Source organism: Chanodichthys erythropterus, chromosome 18, assembly GCF_024489055.1.
Source record: "Chanodichthys erythropterus isolate Z2021 chromosome 18, ASM2448905v1, whole genome shotgun sequence".
NCBI classification, from domain to species: domain Eukaryota; kingdom Metazoa; phylum Chordata; class Actinopteri; order Cypriniformes; family Xenocyprididae; genus Chanodichthys; species Chanodichthys erythropterus.
Genome location: NC_090238.1, coordinates 20,642,438 through 20,665,010, shown reverse-complemented (window position 1 = coordinate 20,665,010; position 22,573 = coordinate 20,642,438). Strand labels below are relative to the sequence as shown.

At 38.1% G+C, this 22,573-nt stretch overlaps 2 protein-coding genes across 2 annotated transcripts; one reads left to right on the top strand and one right to left on the bottom strand.

Annotated features, from left to right (window-relative positions):
* The first annotated feature begins 481 nt into the window (after positions 1–481).
* LOC137006341 (interferon-induced protein with tetratricopeptide repeats 1-like) lies at positions 482–5,518 on the top strand. The gene is made up of 2 exons (XM_067367000.1): positions 482–973; positions 2,154–5,518. Exons 1-2 carry the CDS (start codon positions 966–968, stop codon positions 3,445–3,447), a joined length of 1,302 nt encoding a protein of 433 aa, XP_067223101.1. The 5' UTR covers positions 482–965; the 3' UTR covers positions 3,448–5,518.
* Positions 5,519–7,484: 1,966 nt separating this feature from the next.
* slc16a12a (solute carrier family 16 member 12a) lies at positions 7,485–16,653 on the bottom strand. The gene is made up of 8 exons (XM_067368023.1): positions 16,548–16,653; positions 15,933–16,014; positions 14,988–15,306; positions 13,925–14,028; positions 12,391–12,534; positions 10,821–11,796; positions 8,275–8,534; positions 7,485–8,111 (listed from the first exon to the last, which is right to left on the bottom strand). Exons 3-8 carry the CDS (start codon positions 15,248–15,250, stop codon positions 7,975–7,977), a joined length of 1,884 nt encoding a protein of 627 aa, XP_067224124.1. The 5' UTR covers positions 15,251–15,306; positions 15,933–16,014; positions 16,548–16,653; the 3' UTR covers positions 7,485–7,974.
* Positions 16,654–22,573: the final 5,920 nt, after the last annotated feature.

The window sequence follows — 22,573 nt, the reverse complement described above, 5'->3', positions numbered from 1 at the left end:
GTTCACTTGAAAAGTTAAACGCATGCGCAATATCATCAGCTCACCTGTTCTCAAATCGGACATGTCCGAAAGTAGCGGTTCTCGGTTGTGTACTGATGATCCGAAAACCGCTGCAACCGGTTCTTGACTCGAGAACGAGAACCGTGACAGGCCGTGTATGTTCGTTCGTGTGCACCGCGCATGCGCACTCATATCAGCTGCTCTGCAGCTCGTGCCCATCATCATCAGTTCTCTCTTTACAGCAGGTTAAATCACTGCATTGTAACTGAATAACTCCGGGATGTTGGTTTATTTCGAGAGGTAGTGTCAGGCACGTCAAAAAGTGAGTAACTTTAGTAATTTGTGGATTCATGTTTGCTTACTGAAGATGCGAACTGTTTGGAACGATTCAGACCTATTTGGTGAACTGGTTCAACCGGTTCACTGAAAAGAACCGGTTAAAAAGAACGATTCGTTCGCGAACCGGACATCACTAATCTCAAACCCGTTGCACACCGTTTCCAGGAAACATGTCGTTCAACCCGGAAAACTTAGCAAAACGTGGCGCAACGGTTTGAGCTTGAACGTGCCCCAGCTGTGTCCCAATTCAGGGGCTACGCACTTCGAAGTGCAAGAAAGCGGTGGGGTTTTGGAGTGGAGGGTTGCCAGGGCTGCGCAACAAAACTATCCCAAAAGTAGTGTAATCACAGCACAAGTGTAAAAATATCCCAATCCCAGACATGGCAACAATGAGCCGAGCGTCATTACATGGCTAGCGGCTGTGTGCGTTTTCATTTGCACGAAACGAAACCTTGTGAAGAACAGAAACTTATACGAGGAGGAGCCCGTGTTGACTGACCTTGTTGTTTTCTCCATTATAAATACCCGTGAGCTCATACAAAGTGCAGATCGCCACTGCTGGAGAGAAAACATCTACAAAACCAGACCACTGCTGCCCATACAAAACCAGACCACTGCTGCCCATCATGATGAAGTAGGCTAAGTGTTTAAAATTAATTTATGGAAAAACATTGTGATTTACGATGCGGATATTTCAAATTTATGACGTTTATTTAAGAATCAAATACCATAAAAAGTTTCATAAAAATATAAATTGCATCCTGTTTCTTATGTTTCATTAATTTTAATGCTGTAATTTTTCACTGTAATACTTTTAATTTTAAGGTTCCTTGCTATGACTTGCCTCTTTTTTCTTCTACCTTTAATGGACTACTTGCACAATCGCTTCCAAATGCGCAATCTGAATAATACATAAATAAAATTCCCTATACTAACTTGCCGCAGTCAAGTGCTTGTTTTCTCATTAGCAGTGTTTTTCTCTTAGTCATTATATTTCATACCTGTTGAATTTACATTTAAATGAATTTAAACGTGCAGAAGAGCATACAAGATATGCACAAACAAACAAAGCTGACGATTAAACAGCAGTATAACCTAAGCATAATTAATCAAATAGCCTACTTATGAAGGCGAACCGTGGTTTTATAGTCAGAGTGTAGTAAGTTTAGGCCTAATTGTCGTATCAGCAGGCTTGTGTTGGTGCTATTTTATTTCATTGTTTGAAATAGGTGAATGAATATGAAAACTGCCTTAACGATGTTAAATATTTAATTAATCTACAAGAATAATGCAATGACATTCAAAATCATATGATTTTTGGCATAAATGTGTGAATTACATACAAATGATTGACAGTGAAAAAAATGGCACAGAATAGTGACTAAAATTAAATGATAATTTAATTATGTTCATTCTGATTCATCGCGTCTCACACTGCAGCGTCGCGATCACTAGTAGAGCCGCTGACACCCTGAGGTGAAACAATCACGGCTTATGTTGGATTAAAACTTAAAGTTCCGTTGTGTTTGGAAAGGTCTGTACACGGTAATCATCAGACGTCTCTGAATATGTCTGGAATTTAAAAATCACCCCGATAACTCTCTTTTTAATAGGCGTTTAACAGCTCATTGAAAATAGTTTTAACCGGAAACAACTGAGCCATAATATATCAAACCGGATGTGCGTCACAAGGCTCAGTGCAAGACAAGTAGTCCATTGAGGATTTACTGTCAAACAGCTCCATATCCTTGGATCTAAATGTGTCTGCAGTAAATGACTTTGTAAGGTTAATTTCTCTTTCTCTGTAACTCCAGTTCCCCACTGAAAAGCAACCTTGAGAGGCTGGAGTGCCACTTCACATGGGATCTGGGGCAACATCGAAATGAGCTTCTAAAGATGAAGAGGAAAATGGAGGATGTGGACCAGGAAACGTGCACTTGGCCGGTTCACTATTACAACCTGCTGGGCTACATCCATCAGGCTCTTGGCTCCAGCACAGAGGCGCTGATGAACCTGGACAAAGCAGAAAGTGTGATCCAGGAGCAGGGAACAGAAGAGCCTGAAGTCCGGCTGCAGGTCAACAAAGCTAACCTGGCTTGGGTCTACTTCCATTTGGGAGAGATGGAGAAGAGCAAAGAATATCTAGAAGAGGTGGGAAGGCTTCAGGGAATGCATCCTGCTCCACCTGGATGCACTTTACACCCTGAAGTCAGTGGAGAAAAGGGCTGGACGCTGATGAAGTTTGACTTGTCAAAGAAGTTCCAGGCGATTGATTACTTTAAAATGGCTTTAAAAGCACAACCAGATAGGAAGGAATGGCACAAAGGACTTGCCGCGGTGATGAGCAAACATTGTGTAGATTTTAAATTCACTCCAGAACAGATTGTAGAGCAACTGAAAATCGCACATGAGAAAGACCCAAATAGTTTGCTCCTTCATGCTCGTTACTTACTAAAACTATCTGATCAGGAAAACGTGTCATCAGAAAACATTGAAAGGGAGATGCAAGATTTACTAGAAAGAACTCTTGAAACTGAAAACCTGGAGGGTTTGCACATTATTCTCAGGTATTATAGAAAAGAGATTTCTTTTGATAAAGCTCTTCAAATAGCAGAGAGAGTTCAAGAAAAGTTCCCCTCTTCAGTTTTAGCATCAAAAGTTTTGGCAGAATGCTACAAATGGAAGGTTTACAAAATGGAAGGCAGTGAGGAAAAGGAGATTTTTGCTAGGAAAGCCATTAAGCTCTATGAGGAGGCTGCTAAACATAACCCTTACTCATACAAAGTAAAGATAGCCCTTGCATCAATGTACAGATATGTAAACAACATGAATAGATCAGATGAGATTTATCAGCAGCTCCTGTCAGAGATAAAGGATCTTTCTCCTGAAAGGCAACAGCATATTTACTACAATTATGCCTTTCATCTACTGAACTGCAGACAGTATGACGAATCAATCCAATATCACATGAAAGTAGCAAAAATCCCAAGTGATTCAGTTGACAAACAGAAGAGCATGAAGATTCTTCAAAAAATTGTGAGAAAAGGGAGAAGCCGTTACTGTGAGGAAATTCTGCATATTCTGGAGAGAAATAATATTTATGATTAAAATGTCATACTTCATCAAAACACAAACAAACAAAATCCTTCCATTTGACACAATTCTAAAAATTTTATTGGAGGTGGGAAAATTCTCTTTCTCTTGTAGCATCTGGAACAATCAGACACACACAGATTATTCATTATATTTAACGAATAATCCAGCAAACTCTCCCAACAAAGGTGTGTGAACCATCCCCCAAAACTGCAACTAACATCCCTAATGCAGCCAACACCAGGTCTCTGGTTACAGGGGGGTATTCCAGAAATCAAGGTTAACTTGCTGTCACATATACCCTGAACTCTCATTTGATTAACCCAAACTTTGCTCACTCGAGGTATGCTTTTTCCAAAAATGCGTCTGGGAGTGAGTTCAGCCAACCCAGAGTATGTTCCCGGTTAACACGCAAGACATTCTCAACAGAGCAACAAATAAATGATTTACCATGGAAACAGACGCTATAAAAACCACAGCATTCTACTACTACTTTTGTTTAATGCCGATTTACATAACCAACTTGGTGCACATCGCCACCTATTTGGTTGTTGTACCATATTTTTTTATCTTTTAATAAGTAATCAGTTAACTGAAAATAAGAATTATATTGTTTGTTTGCTAAGTATTTAATAAGATATCTCATATGTATTTTATTATAGAAATTAAAGCATAGAAAACTTCTTGTTATAAAAAGGGGGAATAAAGCAGATCCATGTGTGGATGATAATAAATTAAATACATATATTAGAATTAAACAAACATTTAAACATTACCTTAATAAAATCACTATTGTTATATATAGCTGTAATTACATGATTAATTACATGTACATTAACATGATTAATTATATAACATGCATCTGAATACCTCTTGAGCAAACTAACCCTGGAACATAACCTGCTCCAGAGCACATTTTTGGAACCGAAAGCTGAGGTTATCCGCTTACTATACTCTAATACACACACGCACACACACACACGCGCGCACACACACATATACACACACACACACACACACACACACACACACACACACACACACACACACACACACATAGCCACTTTAGAAATGTATCAACATGTATTCGATTTCACTGTTATCATTTCTTTATAGTGTTTTGCCTATGTATTAATCCTTGAATGCATGTGTTAGTATTACTTGATTAATCAATATTGCATATATATCATTCGTGATATATTATCAACACATTTTTTTAATGAACTACATGATCATGTATATTACGTTGATACCTATGCAACGTATTAGTATTATAAGAATCTTGAAGGTACTTCTTTTAAATACCCAATTAAATTACATATGCAAAAACCTGCTATAGGACAAAGGATCGTAAAGTTTCCCTCCAAAGGAACAACTTATTAGCTCACACACCATTAGAGGGTGTGACATCATAGTACAGAAAAATACCAGGCAAACCCTCCAAGTTTTTGGTTTCATTGGTTCTTTCTAATCATTTTTACCTCCTCATTGTTTTCGGCCTGCACCTCAGACATATTTTTTGGCATATAGAGGGAGTGAATGTACAAATCATTTGAATTTGCAGTTTTGTTTACAACAAGTAACATTTAAAGCATGTGATATTGGTAATATTGTGTGGGCTTGACCTACTGTAATTTGATTGGTGATTTGCATATTTACCATCTAACAGTGAGGAAAGGAAGACTTTGGCTATGAAATCCATTGAGCTGTTTGAGGAGGTTGTCAAACATTACCCTAATCATTTACATGAAAGAAATCCCAAAAAAGACAGATCACAAAGAGTATAAGTCGATAAAAGTATTATGAGGGGCAGAGACCCTCACTGTAGGGCAGATCAGCATTTTCTGGAGGGAATTAAGACTTCTGATTATAATGTGCAATAAAAGTATTATGGGGAGTCGACTAATAAACAATGTCCCAAAATCATACAACAATCATTAGTGGAGGGTGTTCTCTTTGAATTTCACTTAAAGGGATAGTTCACCCAAAAATGAAAATTTGATGTTTATCTGCTTACCCCCAGGGCATCCAAGATGTAGAGGACTTTTTTTCTTCAGTCGAACGCAAATTATGATTTTTAACTGCAACCGCTGCCGTCTGTCAGTCAAATAATAGCAGTAGATGGGAACTTGAACAATAAGAGTCGAAAAAACTTCCATAGACAAATCCAAATTAAACCCTGCGGCTCGTGACGGCACATTGATGTCCTAAGACACGAAACGATCGGTTTGTGCGAGAAAACCGAAAAGTATTTATATAATTTTTGACCTCTAATACACCACTATGTCCAACTTCATTCAGCTTCCGGCTAGTGAGGTCTGATCGCGCTCTGACAACGGAAGTGATGTCTCGCGCTCATTGAAGTATATGGGCGAGACATCACTTCCGTCATCACAACGCGTTTTTTGACCTCACTAACAGGAAGCTGAACGAAGTTGGACATAGTGGTGTATTAGAGGTAAAAATTATATAAATAATGTTCGGTTTCTCGCACAAACCGATCGTTTCGTGTCTTAGGACATTAATGTGTCGTCACGAGCCGCAGGGTTTAATTTTGATTTGTCTAAGCAAGTTTTATTTACTGTTATAGTTGAAGTTCCCATCTACTGCTATTATTTGACTGACAGACGGCAGCGGTTGCAGTTAAAAATCATAATTTGCGTTCGACTGAAGAAAAAAAGTCACCTACATCTTGGATGCACTGGGGGTAAGCAGATAAACATCAAATTTTCATTTTTGGGTGAACTATCCCTTTAATGCATAAAGATATTGTATATACAGTTATATTTTGTTATACTATTCATTCTGTTCATTGTTTCCATTGAGGTAAAACTACACTGTAGTGTACTGTATAACACTTCTTCGAGCTGGATCATGTGCTTATTGTGTCTGATTATAACTATTGTTCAAAGAAAACACGTTCACAACTGCTTTCCTTTGAGACTTTAATTTCTGAAATGTGGATATATAGAGGTGTGGCTTACAGTACATGTTTCTGTTTCAAATACAATAATAAACATTTAATTATAAAACACCCATTCGTTTGATTATTTTTTTCAGTTTGTTGATTAGATTTACTTGACCTGCTCAGACCTGACCTGCTTGAACTGTTGATTTTGTAACTTTGTTTTCAGTGTGCAGTAACATAAAAATGAACGCCCTTTTCTCACAAGTTGAGTGCATTTCAAACATGATTTTCTGTTTTTACATTTTCTCAAGGGAACTTTGTAGCTTGCTGGTGGAAAGAATGAAGATACATTCTGACAAATTGAATATAATCTACTGTAACGAACAAACACAAGGTCACATACAAATAAATGCGTGTTGTTGAGAATCACAAGGCATTTAATGTAATTTAAAAAAATGTAAAACAAGAAATTAAAACTGTAATTTGTTCCCCTTGTCAAAAACCCATAATTCCCATCAAAGGCACAGAATTGTTCATGACCTTTATTTGAAATACAGGCTATCAAACTGCTTACATATACTATCTAATATTGTTGTTGTTTCCTTGGCAATGATTTAGCCATATTTTTCATGACAGTCCATAAAGTCTATTCACCAAAGCATTATCTGAATGGGGAGCAGCTCACACAGAATATTCACTCCTAAATCCAACGAAAGCTCTGCGGATTGATGCAGAATTAGAAAAGCTCCATTTAACACATTTGCCATAATTAAAAAATTCAAACATTCTTCAGAGTTCAAAACATCCCCATAGTTTCCACAAAAAATAATAAACAGCACATCTGTTTATAACATTTATTTCACAATACTGCTCTTTTACTATATTTGTGACTCAATATGCATCTTTGGTGAGCATAAGAGACTTCTTTCTAAAACACTTAGGCCCGCTTTCACAGACAGGGCTAAGACTAAGCCAGGATAAGGCCTTAGTTCAATTAGGATATTTAAGTAGTTTTTATAAACCCTAGAAAAAAAAACATTACTGGTGGTAATCTTGAGACAAAACAATGGCACTGACATATTTTAAGATATGTCAGTACAAGTTGCTTTCAGTTAAAACAGCTCAAACATGCATTTTAGTCTGGGACTAGCTTAAGCCTTGCCTGTGAAACCAGGGGTAAAATCTTACAATCTTACAACTTTTGAATGGTAGTGTACATTATAAATACATTGAGCTGTGAATGGAGCAGTATACATGTAACTACTGGGCAAAGGACATCTGTTTATCTGACCAGCCAATCAGATTCAATCTGCTTAAGAGACAAATAACGAATTGTCAAATACGGAATCAGTTTCTTTTGTAGCAAACTCATTCAAATATTTGGAACATTTTATAGAAGTAACTATCAGTCTCAAGCACAAAATTTCACCTTTAAAACATGAAATTATAAGTAAAATCCTGTATTTGAGCTTGTGTTTATGGCAGTCCATCTCACTGATGAGAGCTTTGAATCAGGAACATAAAAACTCTCATAAAACCCTGTTTAACTCCGGAGGGGGCACTTTCATGTTTCTTGACAGCAATATTGCTGTACTTTTCTACTGCTTTAGAAATCTCCTGTACCTGGTTGTGAGTCAGTTTATGCAAGAGCTCCCTCTAGTGCAGCGGATGATCACTCTCACAGCGGCCAGAATCACAGCACTGCAGATCAGAGAGACTCCACTGAGGAAGAATGTAGCTGTGTAGGAGCCTGTCTGATCCACTAGCCAACCTGAGAGAGAGGGATTTCATAAAACTCTCTGATTTGGTTAAATACTGTATGTGTAAACAGTAACTGCAGTAACTTGTGTGTGATTGACTCTTGGAATGTATTGGAAAATGAGAATCTGTGTGTTTGTAAGCGTGTAAGAGAGAGTGTGTACATTTTCTCTGACCTCCGATAGGTGGGCTGATGAGGTAGGGGATGGCGTGGAGGAAGTAAACAACTCCCAGAGCTGAGGTCAGGTGGGTAGAGCTGACAGTGTCAGAGGTCACCACAGGAATAAGTGCCACGTAAGCTCCATCAAAGTAGCCGTAGATGAGAGAAAAGGGGACGAGTAGGGAAAAACCATTCAGCAGAGGCAGAAAGAGACAACTCAGCCCTTCTGACCCCACAGCCAGCATGTAACTCACCACCCTATATGGCCTTAAACACCTGAACATAAACACACACACACACACATACAGATCAAACCGCAGAGTTAGATGGTTCCATTAACCGTTTTTTAGTATGTTCAAGGAATTAATAAAAAAAGAAGATAGTTTTAACAATAATAAATACATTTTTAGAAAATAGGCGTTTGTATGGTACCAGCTTTTAATGACATTTCAGTGCTTTTGTTCTTTTTCAGTCAATTTAACATTAAAGTCGGCATGAAAAGAAAGTTGCAATTATCTTTTCTTCCCTATTGTTTCATATATCTGAGTGAAATGACTTCTAGTACGAGAAAAAAAAAGTGTAGGGACTTGATTTTGTCCATCAGGAATTGATTGGATCAATGGATTGCTGTTGTTTGCTGTTGCTGTGATCTCATATATAGAGACAGGTTGCTGGAGGGGAGAAGATAAAGTTTTACTTCAGCAATAAAAAACTAAAACACAAATGTGATGTTTGACTAAAGTCATTTTTGCTTATTTGTATAGTTGAACTGGATTTCCAAGGTCAGCAGCAAAACTGATAAAGTGAGATTAAATACATAAAGAATATTTGTGTTATTTAACATATTTGAACATTTCACTGTTTTTATTAATTTTAAGGAATACTGAATCTGTTTTTGTGCAAGTAAGATGAGTAAACGAATGTTCACATTTAGTCTAGAAATACAAAGTTCTGTCATGAAACTCTAGATGGTGCAGCGTGACAGGTCCGTGATTCAATCTGCTAGCATTTGCTGTATCATTTGCTGTAGCATGCTTTCAGAAACCCTCCACCTTCCCCAGCTCCACCTGTCTAGATCTGCTATGGGGGTTATTCATGCATGTTATACAATGGGTACGGAAAATATTCAGACCCCCTTAAATTTTTCACGCTTTGTTATATTGCAGCCATTTGCTAAAATCATTTAAGTTCATTTTTTTCCTCTAATGTACACACAGCACCCCATATTGACAGAAAAACCGTTTTTTCTTGCCACAATTCTGTGTCTGAGCTCTTCATGATTCTCATTTGCTCTGACATGCACTGTGAGCTGTAAGGTCTTATACAGACAGGTGTGTGGCTTTCCTAATCAAGTCCAATCAGTATAATCAAACACAGCTGGACTCATATGAAGGTGGAGAACCATCTCAAGGATGATCAGAAGAAATGGACAGCACCTGAGTTAAATACATGAGTGTCACAGCAGGGGGTCTGAATACTTAGGACCATGTGATATTTCAGTTTTTCTTTTTTAATAAATCTGCAAAAATGTCAACAATTGTGTTTTTCTGTCAATATGGGGTGCTGTGTGTACATTAATGAGGAAAAAAATGAACTTAAATGATTTTAGCAAATGGCTGCAATATAACAAAGAGTGATAAATTTAAGGGGGTCTGAATACCTTCCGTACCCACTGTATGTGCAGTAGTGTCAGCCTCAGATGTCACGCCCATCAGAAAGTCACGTCACTGTTGACTGAACGTCTGATGCATATGGCACACTTAACTGTAAAACACTTCAGGATTTTCGAAGTCGTCATCTGGTTGGTTGAATTCTACAGGATGTCTGGGAGATGTGTGTGTCACGTTCTTTAATGGTCCGCCTGGAAACAAATGCTGTGACGCCAAACCACTTCTTGGAAGAAGAACGCCGCCGTGTTTACAACTGTGACAAGGAGCGCTTATCAGGATCGATTAAACGCTGGATTTTCAAAAGTATGTGAAGTTCGCGGCTCCATTATTGCAGTAAACTTGCACAACATTCTTGTATTAATAATTTATTAGATGCACATCAGTCTTTTTATTGTTGGGCCATCGACTTTACATTTTCACGCCCCTAAACATGACGCGGAACAAAACAAACTGTGATTGGTTGCGTTACATGCCAGTCAAACGTCATCTTGGGCGGTCCTTGGCCAATGAAAGTTGCAATAGAGTCCAGGCATTCTGCCGTCAGTCTGTAGGTCTGGCTATATGAGTCTATATATGCTCACATCAGCATGTCTGTGAATGTATTGGCTAATGTATAAATTAAAAAGTAATGCATTACTAGTTACTTGGGGAAAGTAATCTGATTACGTAACTTGTGTTTAAGTTACTTGCAATGCGTTACCCCCAACCCTGTACATTAGTAGACATGAATGTGATTTTAAGGACAGATTACAGTACCACAAATTTAAGTCAACGTCTACCTCCACAAGTTCTGTGAAGTGAACTGAAATCTAGCATAGATGTAGCTCTTAAATTTCTGTAATATTTAAATTTGTGAGAAAAGAAAAAACATTCACAACAAACTCTTACTTACTTTCTATCAGCAATCCATCCAAAAGTGATAGTTCCGACAATCCCAGACACTCCAAGTATGGACATGAGTAATGCTGCCTGTTGAGGGCTGACGCCTGCACTCAGTGAATAGGGCACAAGATACACAAATGGTACACTGCAACCATATGCAAGGAACAGGTAGGACACCAACAGCAACAGGAAGTCTGGTATCAACAGGAAGGAATATTCTCTCAATATGGGTTTCCTTACGATAGACCATACATTTTCCTTGGACTCTTTCAGTATGTTTGTGTTTACAACCTTTGATTGCGCCAGAGTGGTGTGGTTAGCGATTGCTTCAGATTTTGATTCTGGGATAGCTGTATTCTCTTGATTGGTGGGCAAACGGCCACCATCTGAATGTACTAAAGCTGGGACTGTGATGTTCCATTCATCTGTGTTTTTGCTCAAAGTCTCGGATTCTTCAGAGAGATCCCGTCTATAGTTTAGTTCCTCAGCGGAGTGTGTATGCTTTGCATCAGAGGGCCCTGACTTATCTGCCTCCATCTGTTCTTTTCCATCCCTCTGCATATTCTCAGCTTGTTCTTTTCCCCCTCTCTCTTTAATCATTTTATCTGTATCCATATGTTTTACCTCCACTGATCTCCATTCCTGTGCACTCAATTCAACACTGAGGACGGCATCAGCAATTTTCACATTCAGCAAATCAACCCTTTTGTCACTCTCCAAGTCCATCTCCTTCTGCCTCCCTCTTTGGCCTTCCAAAGGCCTCATAAGGGCTCCACAGACACACAGGTGGGACACCAAACCCCCCAGAATGAGCAGCGCACCCCTCCAGGAGAAGAACTCAATGAGGAGTTGCACAGCCGGTGCTAGTATGAAGGTTCCAATGCCGCTGCCTGACATGGCGATCCCGTAAGCCAACGCTTTTCTCTCGCTGAAGTAAGAACCCACCATGGCGATTGCAGGAGTGTAACTAAGAGCAAATCCCACACCTGTGCAGAAAATCAGGAAGGTTAGTATTCAAGACTACGGATATGAATGGCTAGTTAACTTTTTTTGTTCAAAATGAACAAAATTTAAATAATGATTCAATACATCAATCCTTATTCCAAAAAAATGTCTTTTTGTCTTATCCTGATTCAAAGTTGAATATAAGCCTATTATAAGTGTTTATATTTTAGACCTGAAAGGATGGTTTTCACAGCAAATTGCGTCACTCGCCCGTGTGTGTCTCATCATATCCGTAAATAGAGAAAAGTTGCTCCGGCTACTTTGATGTGTGTATGAAGTGGGAGCGGCATAGGATAGTTGTCACAACGAGCAAGAAAGGTTGACATGGAGCATGTTACATCTCAAACCTCTGGGGAATCACCCATTTTAAAATAACGCTGAACAGAGGAGAGTCTGCTGGCAAAAAAAGAACTCATAATAAAGCGATAAACAATGTTGGCTTGGCTTTTCGACGATGTTGAGAACTGGAAAACTGGAAAATGATGATTATCAGTGCAGTTGAAATAGAAGTCTCTGTTTGAGTTTAAAATATTAAGAATGTTGTGTATGCTGCTGTATGTGCATCTGTATCAAACCTGTAAGAACACCAAGTGTAAGATACAGGAACTCTACGCTGGTGGCCAGTGAGCTGAGCAGCAGACCAGCAGAGGAAAGAAGTCCACCAATAATCACAGCAATGCGAGAAGAGAGGCGGTTCCCTATGTAACTACCCAGTGGTGCTATAATGAGAGAAAGAAAGAGAAAAAGAATGAGGTGGATTGCATGATAGTGGAAATGCATATTATTTTCATGTTATTCCTGATAACCGATGTATGTATAAATAAACAAATACACAAATAAACAAAACACTAAATACTAACATGTATATTTTTAAAAGGTTCAATTGAATTTATGAAAAATAAAATGTAATTTGTTTACATTCAACAATTCAATTAACATTTATTTGTATAGCACTTTTCACAATACATATCGTTTCTAAGCAGAAAATGCAGTGTTATTAAATTATTTAAGATTCACTTTAAATGAGTTAGATTACAGTAATCTAATAGTAAAACTAGGGGAAATGAGCATTAATAATTAAATATTGACTGAGAAATTTACATTATCAACCTATACCAATAAATAAGAAAATAGTATCAGCCCACCAACTGATATGGTACAGATAAATCACGCACAAACATTATTTAACTCATTATGTATCACTGAATCAACCTAATATATTAAATTACACCAGAAAAAAATTGTGCTGGGTGAAAATAATAAATAGCTCTGTAAGATCACTTTTACAGTTAGCATTAACTCTTACATATGTGACTTTTTTTTTAATGAAACTCTACCGTTTGTGTGCATTTATGTGTGTCTTTATCTTTATGATTAATAAATATTGTGGTCCCACTTTATATTAAGTGGCCTTAACTACTATGTACTTACATCAAAAAATAAGTACAATGTACACTTAAGTACAAAGTACAACAAAACACTTGTGCTGCTATTGAGGTGGGATACGGGTAAGGTTAGGGAAAGCTTTGGTGGCGTGGGTAGGATTAAGGGTAGCGGTAAGGGTTAAGGGATGGGTCAACAGTGTAATTATAAATGTAATTACAGAAATTTGTTACAGATGTAATTACATGCAGGTGTTTTTAAAATATAAGTACAATGTAGAAACATGTATGTACACAATAAGTGCATTGTATCAAATGATTAATTTAAACGTAAGTACATAGTAGTTAAGGCCACTTAATATAAAGTGGGTCCAATATTGTTTATGTATGCATCACAATCAATCTATCTACTTAAATCTAACTAAACTAATCTAATCTAACTGCTTAAACTAAGTAAAGAATCAGTGGAAAAATAGATTCCAAAAGATATAGAAATACCCAAGACCCCCACATAAATATGAAAATGTGTTTCTGTGAACATTCTGGCAGCCAGATAAATCTGGTTTAGGGTGGACTATGCACTGTAAACCTGTCAACATAGACTTTTTTTTTGAAAACAAAGTTCTCCTAAAATCAATAATAATTGAACTGCCACCTATAAGTCACTGAGTTTCGCTATAGGGTGAACACTGGGGGATTTTTTATTCGAGTCTTAAATGGGTCTTACCACACAACATTGTAGTGCAGTCCAGCAGAGAGTGTATCCATGCAGTTGCAGAATAATCTCTGGAAAAGTATGACTGGAATTCCACAAAAAAGATGGAAACACACCTGCAACCAGCATGAAAATGGGCAGATTTGAGAAAGCAATATGCTAAAGGTCATCTGGTGCTTACTGCAGCATTTAATTTAGTCCTTTTATGTACAACATTTTCTATCAACATCCCAAACTGGATATTTTCCCTAGGTTGTTATCTAGCTTATTTAATGATTTAATAATAGAAGACATGAGTAATTCCGTCTTGGCTAGTGGCTAATCTTTCAAAAACACAAAAGACCATCAGAATTCAACTTGGTTGAGTTTAGAGGCCATTTCAGCAGCCTTTAGTTTAATTTAGTCTCACATTAAAGAGGACATATTATGCTTTTTTTTACATTTTTAACTTTCTTTAGTGTATTGTTGCCGTGTTTGAGAATGAAAAAAATCTGCAAAGTTCCAAAGCACAAGGTCAACTACAGAGGGAGTTATTCTCTGTATCAGTAAGCACTGTTTCTGAACTCCCTGAAACACCTCGATTGTAGTCTTGAGTTTTCTTCCAGGAGCGTACATATCACAATATTCCTCATTTCAATAATTCCCGCCGAAGGGCGAGGACTGGAGTGGTAGAGTTGGGTTAGTAGTGTGTTGAAACTCGCTGTTATGGTAAAGGGTGTGATTCTGAAACGCGTTGGAAGCATTTGACCAATCACAACACACTGGTCCAGCCGACCAATCAAAGCACAATGTACATTTTGGATAGACGAGATTCAATGAGACAAACTAAACAGAGCGCTACAGACAGACTGGGAAGAGAGGTGCTGCAACAATGTAAAATATGTGAAGAATAATGTGTTTTTGAACATTCATGCATGAAAACCTATTCAAGTAGACGGCAAAAACAAAATCAAGACTTACCATATGGCGTCTTTAAACTGACAAAACAGAGGTGATGTAAGGGTATCAACCTGACTCCAGGTAAGGTAATAAGTGCATATAAAAAAAACGTGACTTGTGGGAGTCATGAACTGACCTAGTGACTGCACGTGTGCAAACGGTGGTGAGAAAACATCCAGCCACGATCATCCAGCCCCATCCGCCATCCGGAGTGGCCGCTGAATGTGGATTTTTTTCACTCATCTCTAGACTTCTGTTGGATAAGATGCTTCCTCTCTTCATCCTCTCCCTCACTCTCTCACTCCTTTCAGCCTCTTGTTTCCTTTTCTGTCCAGTTTCAGCTGGTTTTGCTCTCTCCGGCTCTGTTTGGGACATATTTACTTGCTGTTTTTCTCTCATTACTTCTGGTCCTTCTCTACAACTATAAGGAGCTTTTAAATGCCATCAAGCAAAATCTGCAGCAGAAACAGAACATTTTTCAATGTTAGCCACCTTCTCAAACTGTATGTGCAATCTAAATAAGTCTGGATGTAAAAAAAAAAAATCAACAACAAAAAACAACTCTATTGTTGCAATAAAAGTGAAACTGCTTCAAATGACATTGTGGTGTTTTGGACTAAATACTAAAATGTATCAGTTATGTCTGAGATAAAAAGGATAGTTTAGACAGAAAATTAACATTCTTGTCATCATTTACTCCTTGTGAATGTGTGAACACAAAACTCAGGATTTATCCCTCTATGACTGACTGGTTAGTGAGTGAGAGACCTTGCAAAAATCTTACAAAGAAATTAGAGCAAAACTGTCCCAGGCTAAGACTGTCCTGCTACATATACTCTCTGAGAGGTTTCCATGATACACACAGTGACCAAGTTACTACACACTAGTCTGATTCAAATGGAGGCGAGGAACACAGTGTGTCTTTATCAATGCCAAGAAAGAGGGCCAAAATCTACTTCATGGGGCAAAAGTAGTAACCTTATTGCAAAAATTATTAGACATGGAACAAAGCTTCATTCATCCAACCAACTCCTGACAATAACCATTACCAGAGTTAGATATTGTCCTGGACGTCACTTACCTCAATCTTCGTCTGGTAAACCAGACCACAGTCAGACCTGATGTGATGACTTAACAGTCTTGCCTCACTGAAGAAACATCTTCTACATAACAAAAAGTCACAATAACATTCAAAATTTTGGGGTCAGATGTTTTTCTTTTCTTTCTTTTTAATTAATCATTTTATTCAGCATTAAATTGACCAAAAGTGACAGTGAAGACAAAAGTTTTCTAATTAACACAATTTTCTTTTGAACTTTCTATTCATCAAACAAACTGTATTAGGGTTTCCAAAAAAATATTAAGCAGCTGTTTTGAACTGAGATAATGTTGACAACGCACACACTCTCTCTCTCTCTCTCTCTCTCCATAATATATTAGCTATAGATACAATAATCAATAACTAAAGGCACTATGCACTATCCTGTAAGTAAAACAAAAGATTTAGCCATTTAAGTTGTACCCAGAAAAGGGTCAGAAGAGTGAACATGTAAAAATCTAGGTACAATAATAAATAATTATAAATTAGCAGATGAGAAGAGTTGTGCACAATCACCTGGGGAGTTTTTCTGAACAACATACAAACAACAAGATACATGACTGAGCGTTTTAAGTGGTCAAAGAGAAACAAACTTACTCTGAAACACATTTCCCAGTGTACAGAATCTAGAGCAGACGAGGAACAAACACAAGCACTGCTCTCCTCCAAAGTGTGGTACATATTGGCGCACATGGCTCTGCATCACTGCACGGTGTGCGCGCTTGGACAGATCAGTAGGGCGGAAACTACAGCCAACCAACGCGAGGTGGAAGTAGAGGGGGCTGCTTCTTGCAGTCCTGGGTCGGATATTTGCCATGTTTTCCCTCTCACCCCACCATGTGTGGATATTATTATACAATGACTTTAAGGGGGTCGACTGTTTTAATGGAATTTCAATAGCAAGTTCTCTTGACGCAGTCTGTTTAAGTTCGTCCCGAGCAAACCAAACGCTCTTTTGGTCAAATTTTCACTAGTACATTTAGTTTCCAAATAAATAAATATACAAACAAACCTATACGATAACGTACCTATCGGTGTTTCTTTTTTGGCCATGATGAGTGCTGTTGTTCATCAGCGAAAGTGTGCTTTAGAGCCAAGTGAAAATACGCCCTGAATGAATTGTAAACTAACTTTTTTGGTTACTGAAATGTTTGAACACCCTAAAGAGAAATGTCTAAATGTAAAAAGAATATGTAGCCTGCTTTTAGGAGTCTACCAACACCGTTTGTTTTGAGTTCCTGTTGTTCAAGCCCAAGCTTAATTGACGGGATGAGACAGGAGATTACAGGAGAACAGCGATTTGCTCATGCATATTACCCTAGGGGGCAAGATGATCACTCATTTGCTTTTGAAAAACATTTATCTGGTAAGTGTGAGAGGGGGTAGTGGATGGTTTGATTGTTGTTGACATTTTTGTCCTCGTTCCTTCTCTCGGGTTCAGTTTAGTGTACTTTACTGAGTACTGTAAAATTGTATTATCAAGTGCTAAGACTAAAAAAGAAAAAGAAAGAAAAAGAAAAAGATTTGCACTCAAAGATGGATAACACAAGTGTAAGCATTTAAAATGTGTGATTGAATAACTGAAAATAACACAAAAGTGACCATTTCTCAATGAGCTCACTTAGGGATAGTTCCCCCAAAAATTTTAATTTTATCATCACTTACTCACCCTTAAGTTATTCCAAACCTGTATTAGTTTCTTTCTTCTGTTAAACACAAAAGAACAGTTATTGATAGTCGTTGACTTCCATAAAATTACTATGAAAGTCAATGGCTGAGATCAACTGTCTGGTTACCAACATTGTTGTCTACCAAAATATCTTCTTGTAGATATTTTCCAAAACTCCAAAACTCACACAGGTTGGAACAACATGAGTGTGAAGTTACAAATGTTATTTAAATTCATTCAAAAATGACTGGAGAAGAAAAAAGAAATTCTGTGCGCCCTCAGACGAGGTAGTTATGGAGATATGAAGAGCTTTGAGGGAAACAACTGAAGAGTTCATTTGCAAAAACCGATAAACGCCATTTTTTAAAAAAATGAACTAAGTGCTGTGCATTATTCTCCATATATAGCACGTTCTGTACCCTAAATCCATTTTGTCAGAAGAGCCGGTTTTGCCCACTTTCAGGCATCGCAAGTTCACGTTTTACAGCAGAAGCCGACAAGCGCCCTTGTTTGTGTACAGACAGAAACCGAAAAGTCCGTTTTAGCGAATCAGCGCGCAGTATTCAGGTCAGGTGACAAGGCTTCTAGTCACTTCAAAAAGACGCGTTAGCTGAGGAAAGTTTTATCAAAGCTCACTAAAAGTGATCGAGGATTTATGATTTCGACTCCTGTAAGTCCTTGTACACCATACACGACTTACATGCTGAAAAATTGGTTGTCCTTTTGCTTGTGTGTGTGTGTGTGTGTGCGCGCGCACGTGCGTGTGTGGATGAGTGCGTGTGTGTGTACTTGTGTGCCGATCTGTGTGTGTGTGTGTGTGTTTGAGAGAGAGAGAGAGCGTGTGTGTGTGTGTGTGTGTGTGTGCCGATCTGTTTGTTTGTGTGTGTGTGTGTGTGTGTGTGTGTGTGTGTGCGCGCGTGGGTGGGTGGGTGTGTGTGTGCGTTTGTGTGCACATGTGTGTTTGAGAGTGTTTTAAATGCAATTACTTGGGTTTTGTTTAACTATGAAACATGAAATGTGGAGTTATCTGCTTTTGCCAAAAAAACGACTGTTGGAGTTATCTGCTTTTGCTAAAAAACAAACTTTTAATATATATATAAAACATACTTTCAATGAATTTTATTTTTTTAATTTACCTGTATTTTTTAGAGTTATCATTTCTTAATCAAAACAGCCCAACTGCAGTTTGATTGTTATTACTTGAAATGCACAATAAAAAAAACATGATTTGTGAGAATTCATAAAAATGGAGTTATCTGTTTTTGCAAATAAACTGAACTCATGCCCTGCGTCCAAAATCGTCCCCTATACCCTTAAAGGGTTAGTTCACCCAAAAATGAAAATAATGTAATTTATTACTCACCCTCATGTCGTTCCACACCCGTAAGACCTTTGTTCATCTTCAGAACACAAATTAAGATATTGTTGTCCGATGGCTCAGTGAGGCCTCTATTGAGAGCAAAGCCATTCAAACTCTCAAGGTCCATAAAGGTACTTAAAACATTTTAGTGCTTCTATCTTAATATTATAAAGCGATAAGAATACTTTTTGTGTGCCAAAAAAAACCCAAAATAATGACTTTTCAACAATATCTATATGGACCGATTAAAAAAAAACTGCTTCATGAAGCTTCTGAGGTTTATGAATCTTTTGTTTTAAATTAGTGATTCGGATCTCCTATCAAACGGCTAACTGCTGAAATCACGTGACTTGATTCGATTCGTAAAGCAATGAAGCAGTGTTTTTTTAAATCAGCCCATACAGATATTTACCCGTAAGACCTTCACTCGTAAGACCTTCGTTCATCTTCGGAACACAAATTAAGATATTTTTGATAAAAACCGATGGCTCAGTGAGGCCTCCGTTGACCGCAAGACAATTAACACTTTCAGATGCCCAGAAAGCTACTAAAGACATATTGTAAGAGTTCATGTGACTACACTGGTTCAACCTTAATGTTATGAATGACGAGAAAAATAAAAAAAATAACTTTATTCAACAATATCTAGTGATGGGCGATTTCAAAACACTGCTTCATGAAGCTTCGAAGCTTTACAAATATTTTGTTTCGAATCATTGGTTTGGAGTAGGGCTGGGCGATATATCGCATGCGATTGTCACGCGCATTTCGTCAGTAAAATCGGTTCCCTGATTACCGCTAATTCGCCATCACCTGCTTTCAAATGAAGCGGCATTTAATAGACACAGCCGTAGTTCACTGACAAGCCACGCAATATCGCGTTCATTACCGAAGGCGATTCATCTGTGATATGAACGCGATATTGCGTGTCTTATCAGTGAACTACGGCTCTGTCTATTAAATGCCGCTTCATTTGAAAGCAGGTGATGGCGATTTAGCGGTAATCAGGGAACCGCGCTTTACTGACGAAATTCGCGTGACAATCGCATGCGATATATCGCCCAGCCCTAGTTTGGAGCATGTCTCAAACTGCCAAAGTCACATGCTTTCAGTAAAGGAGGCTTCAGGTGTGTTTGACATCAGCTGCGGCTGGACGCAACCGATTGGAGCGAGTAGCCGTGTACAGACAGGGAGGAGCTGAAAACGGAGACGTGAAGTTGGACACTTTCTGCTTCTCGTGACGCTCACACTGCGTTTGCATACTTTATCACAGCTGAAGTGATATGAATGCAATATTTGACTATACACAGATGTTTCAGAGACATTTTCATTCAATACTTTATGTACTATAGCGTCTGTTTTTACAAGAATAAATACAACATAACCATATATTATTTAAATACCAATGTAGTGGGGTCTACGTTTTTATCAGTTTTATTTTAATAAACATGACAATACAACATCGCGACTACATGAAAAGAGCTGATGATCGTTGTCATGCGGTGAATCCGGCCAATTGTAAAACAGCTGTATCGTCATCAGAGCTTATCTGGCTGACTCAGGCGGCTGATCTCGAATCGCTCTCATGGTGAAGCCATACGTCACAGTCACATGGCATCGGCGCTGTCTCAAGTCAGACAAAATTTCTTACCGGCATGCGCTGCTTCAAGTCAGCCGCCGATCGGTCTGTGCGGCGTACGGTGTTCATATTAGGACTTCCTCACACCTCAGTCATACAACGAAAAGGCGTCATGCCTCAGACTAAAAGGCTTCAATCATCGGACAAAACGGCATCGCGCCTCAGACTTAAAGGCTTCAGGTCTCAGGAAAAACGACGTCAGGTGTCAGGTCTCGTACAATTAGGCATCGAACTAAACAGCCTCAGACCAAAAGGCTTCAGACCAAAAGGCATCATTTTTTTTTTTTTTTTTTTTTTTTGTATAGCCTAACTTTCTGTTGGCTTTTATCCCATCATATGTCGTCCTTCAGTTGTCTTTTTCTTTACTGTTACTATTCCCAAATTAATTTAAGGTGTGTATGTGTGCATGTTAATTATGTAGAATCTATCTGTTGATGGTATTCATGTGAATAAGAAAAGAAAAGAACAGAAAAGAACATGCCGATTTTCACATTGGTCTGCAGAAAAACAGCAACGGGCTGAATGAAAATGTGACTCTTCCAAAGATAGTGGTATTCTGTTTTTATTGTAATCTTTTATGCATTCCATTTTTATTTTTATGTATTTGTTTCCTTTTTATGTAAAGCACTTTGAATTACCATTGTGTATGAAATGTGCTAAATAAATAAAATCGCCTTGCCTAATCGATTCTCTGACAGTAGGTGCCGCTGGAACAGCAGAAATAAAGCCGTTTCCTTGGTAATCTACGTACACAAAGCAGCTTAACTTATAACTACGCATTCAAATAGCTCAAAATATATTTTTTTTACCTGTCTTATAAAAATGAAATAAAACAAAATGGTTATTGTAGTTAACCATGGTAACCACAAATTAACCATGGTTTTGTTATACTATAGTTTAAGGTATTTGTAGTACAATTATTGTTATACAAATAGCCTATCAATCCAAAAAAAAAAAAAATCATAGTTAACACACTTTTAACCATGGTTAATTGTCATATGTGTTCGCAATGCAAGCTAGTTGCAATGTGTTGTTTTGCTAACTTTTTATAGCCTACATGCAAATAAAACTAGTGAATAATACAAATTTACAAAATAATCTCAGTGGGATATGTTTTATACAACTCAGTGTAATATTTAACTGAAAACTGCGTGCACGTGACATCACATTGAGGCGGGGCAATTCGCTTCTTTCTAAGTCCGTTTCGTCTGATGCCTTTGAGTTTGATGCCTTTTAGTCTGAGGCCGTTTCGTCTGAAGCCTTTTGGTCTGAGGCTGTTTAGTTCGATGCCTAATTGTATGAGACCTGACACCTGACGTTGTTTTTCCTGAGACCTGAAGCCTTTCAGTCTGAGGCGCGATGCCGTTTTGTCCGATGACTGAAGCCTTTTAGTCTGAGGCATGACGCCTTTTCGTTGTATGACTGAGGCGTGAGGAAGTCCTAATATGAACACCGTAGCGGCGCTGCAAGTCGAACAAGCCTTGTGTTACGTCTTAAGTGTTTCGAAATTTCAATGGTTCACCACTGGGGGGCGTGACTTTGGCAGTTTGATACATGCCTCGAACCACTAATCCGAAACAAAAGCTTCGAAGCTTCATGAAGCAGTGTTTTGAAATCGCCCATCACTAGATATTGTTGAATAAAGTCATTAGTTTGTTTTTTGGCGCAACAAAAAGTATTCTCGTCACTTCATAACATTAAGGTTGAACCACTGTAGCCACATAAACGGTTTTAAATATGTCTTTAGTACCTTTCTGGGAATTGAAAGTGTTAATTGTCTTGCTGGCAATGGAGTCCTCGCTGAGTCATTGGATTTTATCAAAAATATCTTAATTTGTGTTCAGAAGATGAACAAAGCTCTTGCATGTGTGTAACAACATGAGGGTGAGTAATTAATGACAGAATTTTCATTTTTGGGTGAACTAAAGGCCATTTTTCAGTTGATCCTTGGGGTT

Bases quoted from the DNA above. Each gene is read 5' to 3' on its own strand.
- slc16a12a (XM_067368023.1), bottom strand. From the start codon at position 15,250: ATGAGAGAAAAACAGCAAGTAAATATGTCCCAAACAGAGCCGGAGAGA. The intron at 14,029-14,987 runs GTCAGTTCATGA...TGCTGGTTGCAG, and splicing joins TGCACACGTGCAGTCACTAG to GTGTGTTTCCATCTTTTTTG. The intron at 11,797-12,390 runs GTTTGATACAGA...TTTTCTGCACAG, and splicing joins TACACTTGGTGTTCTTACAG to GTGTGGGATTTGCTCTTAGT.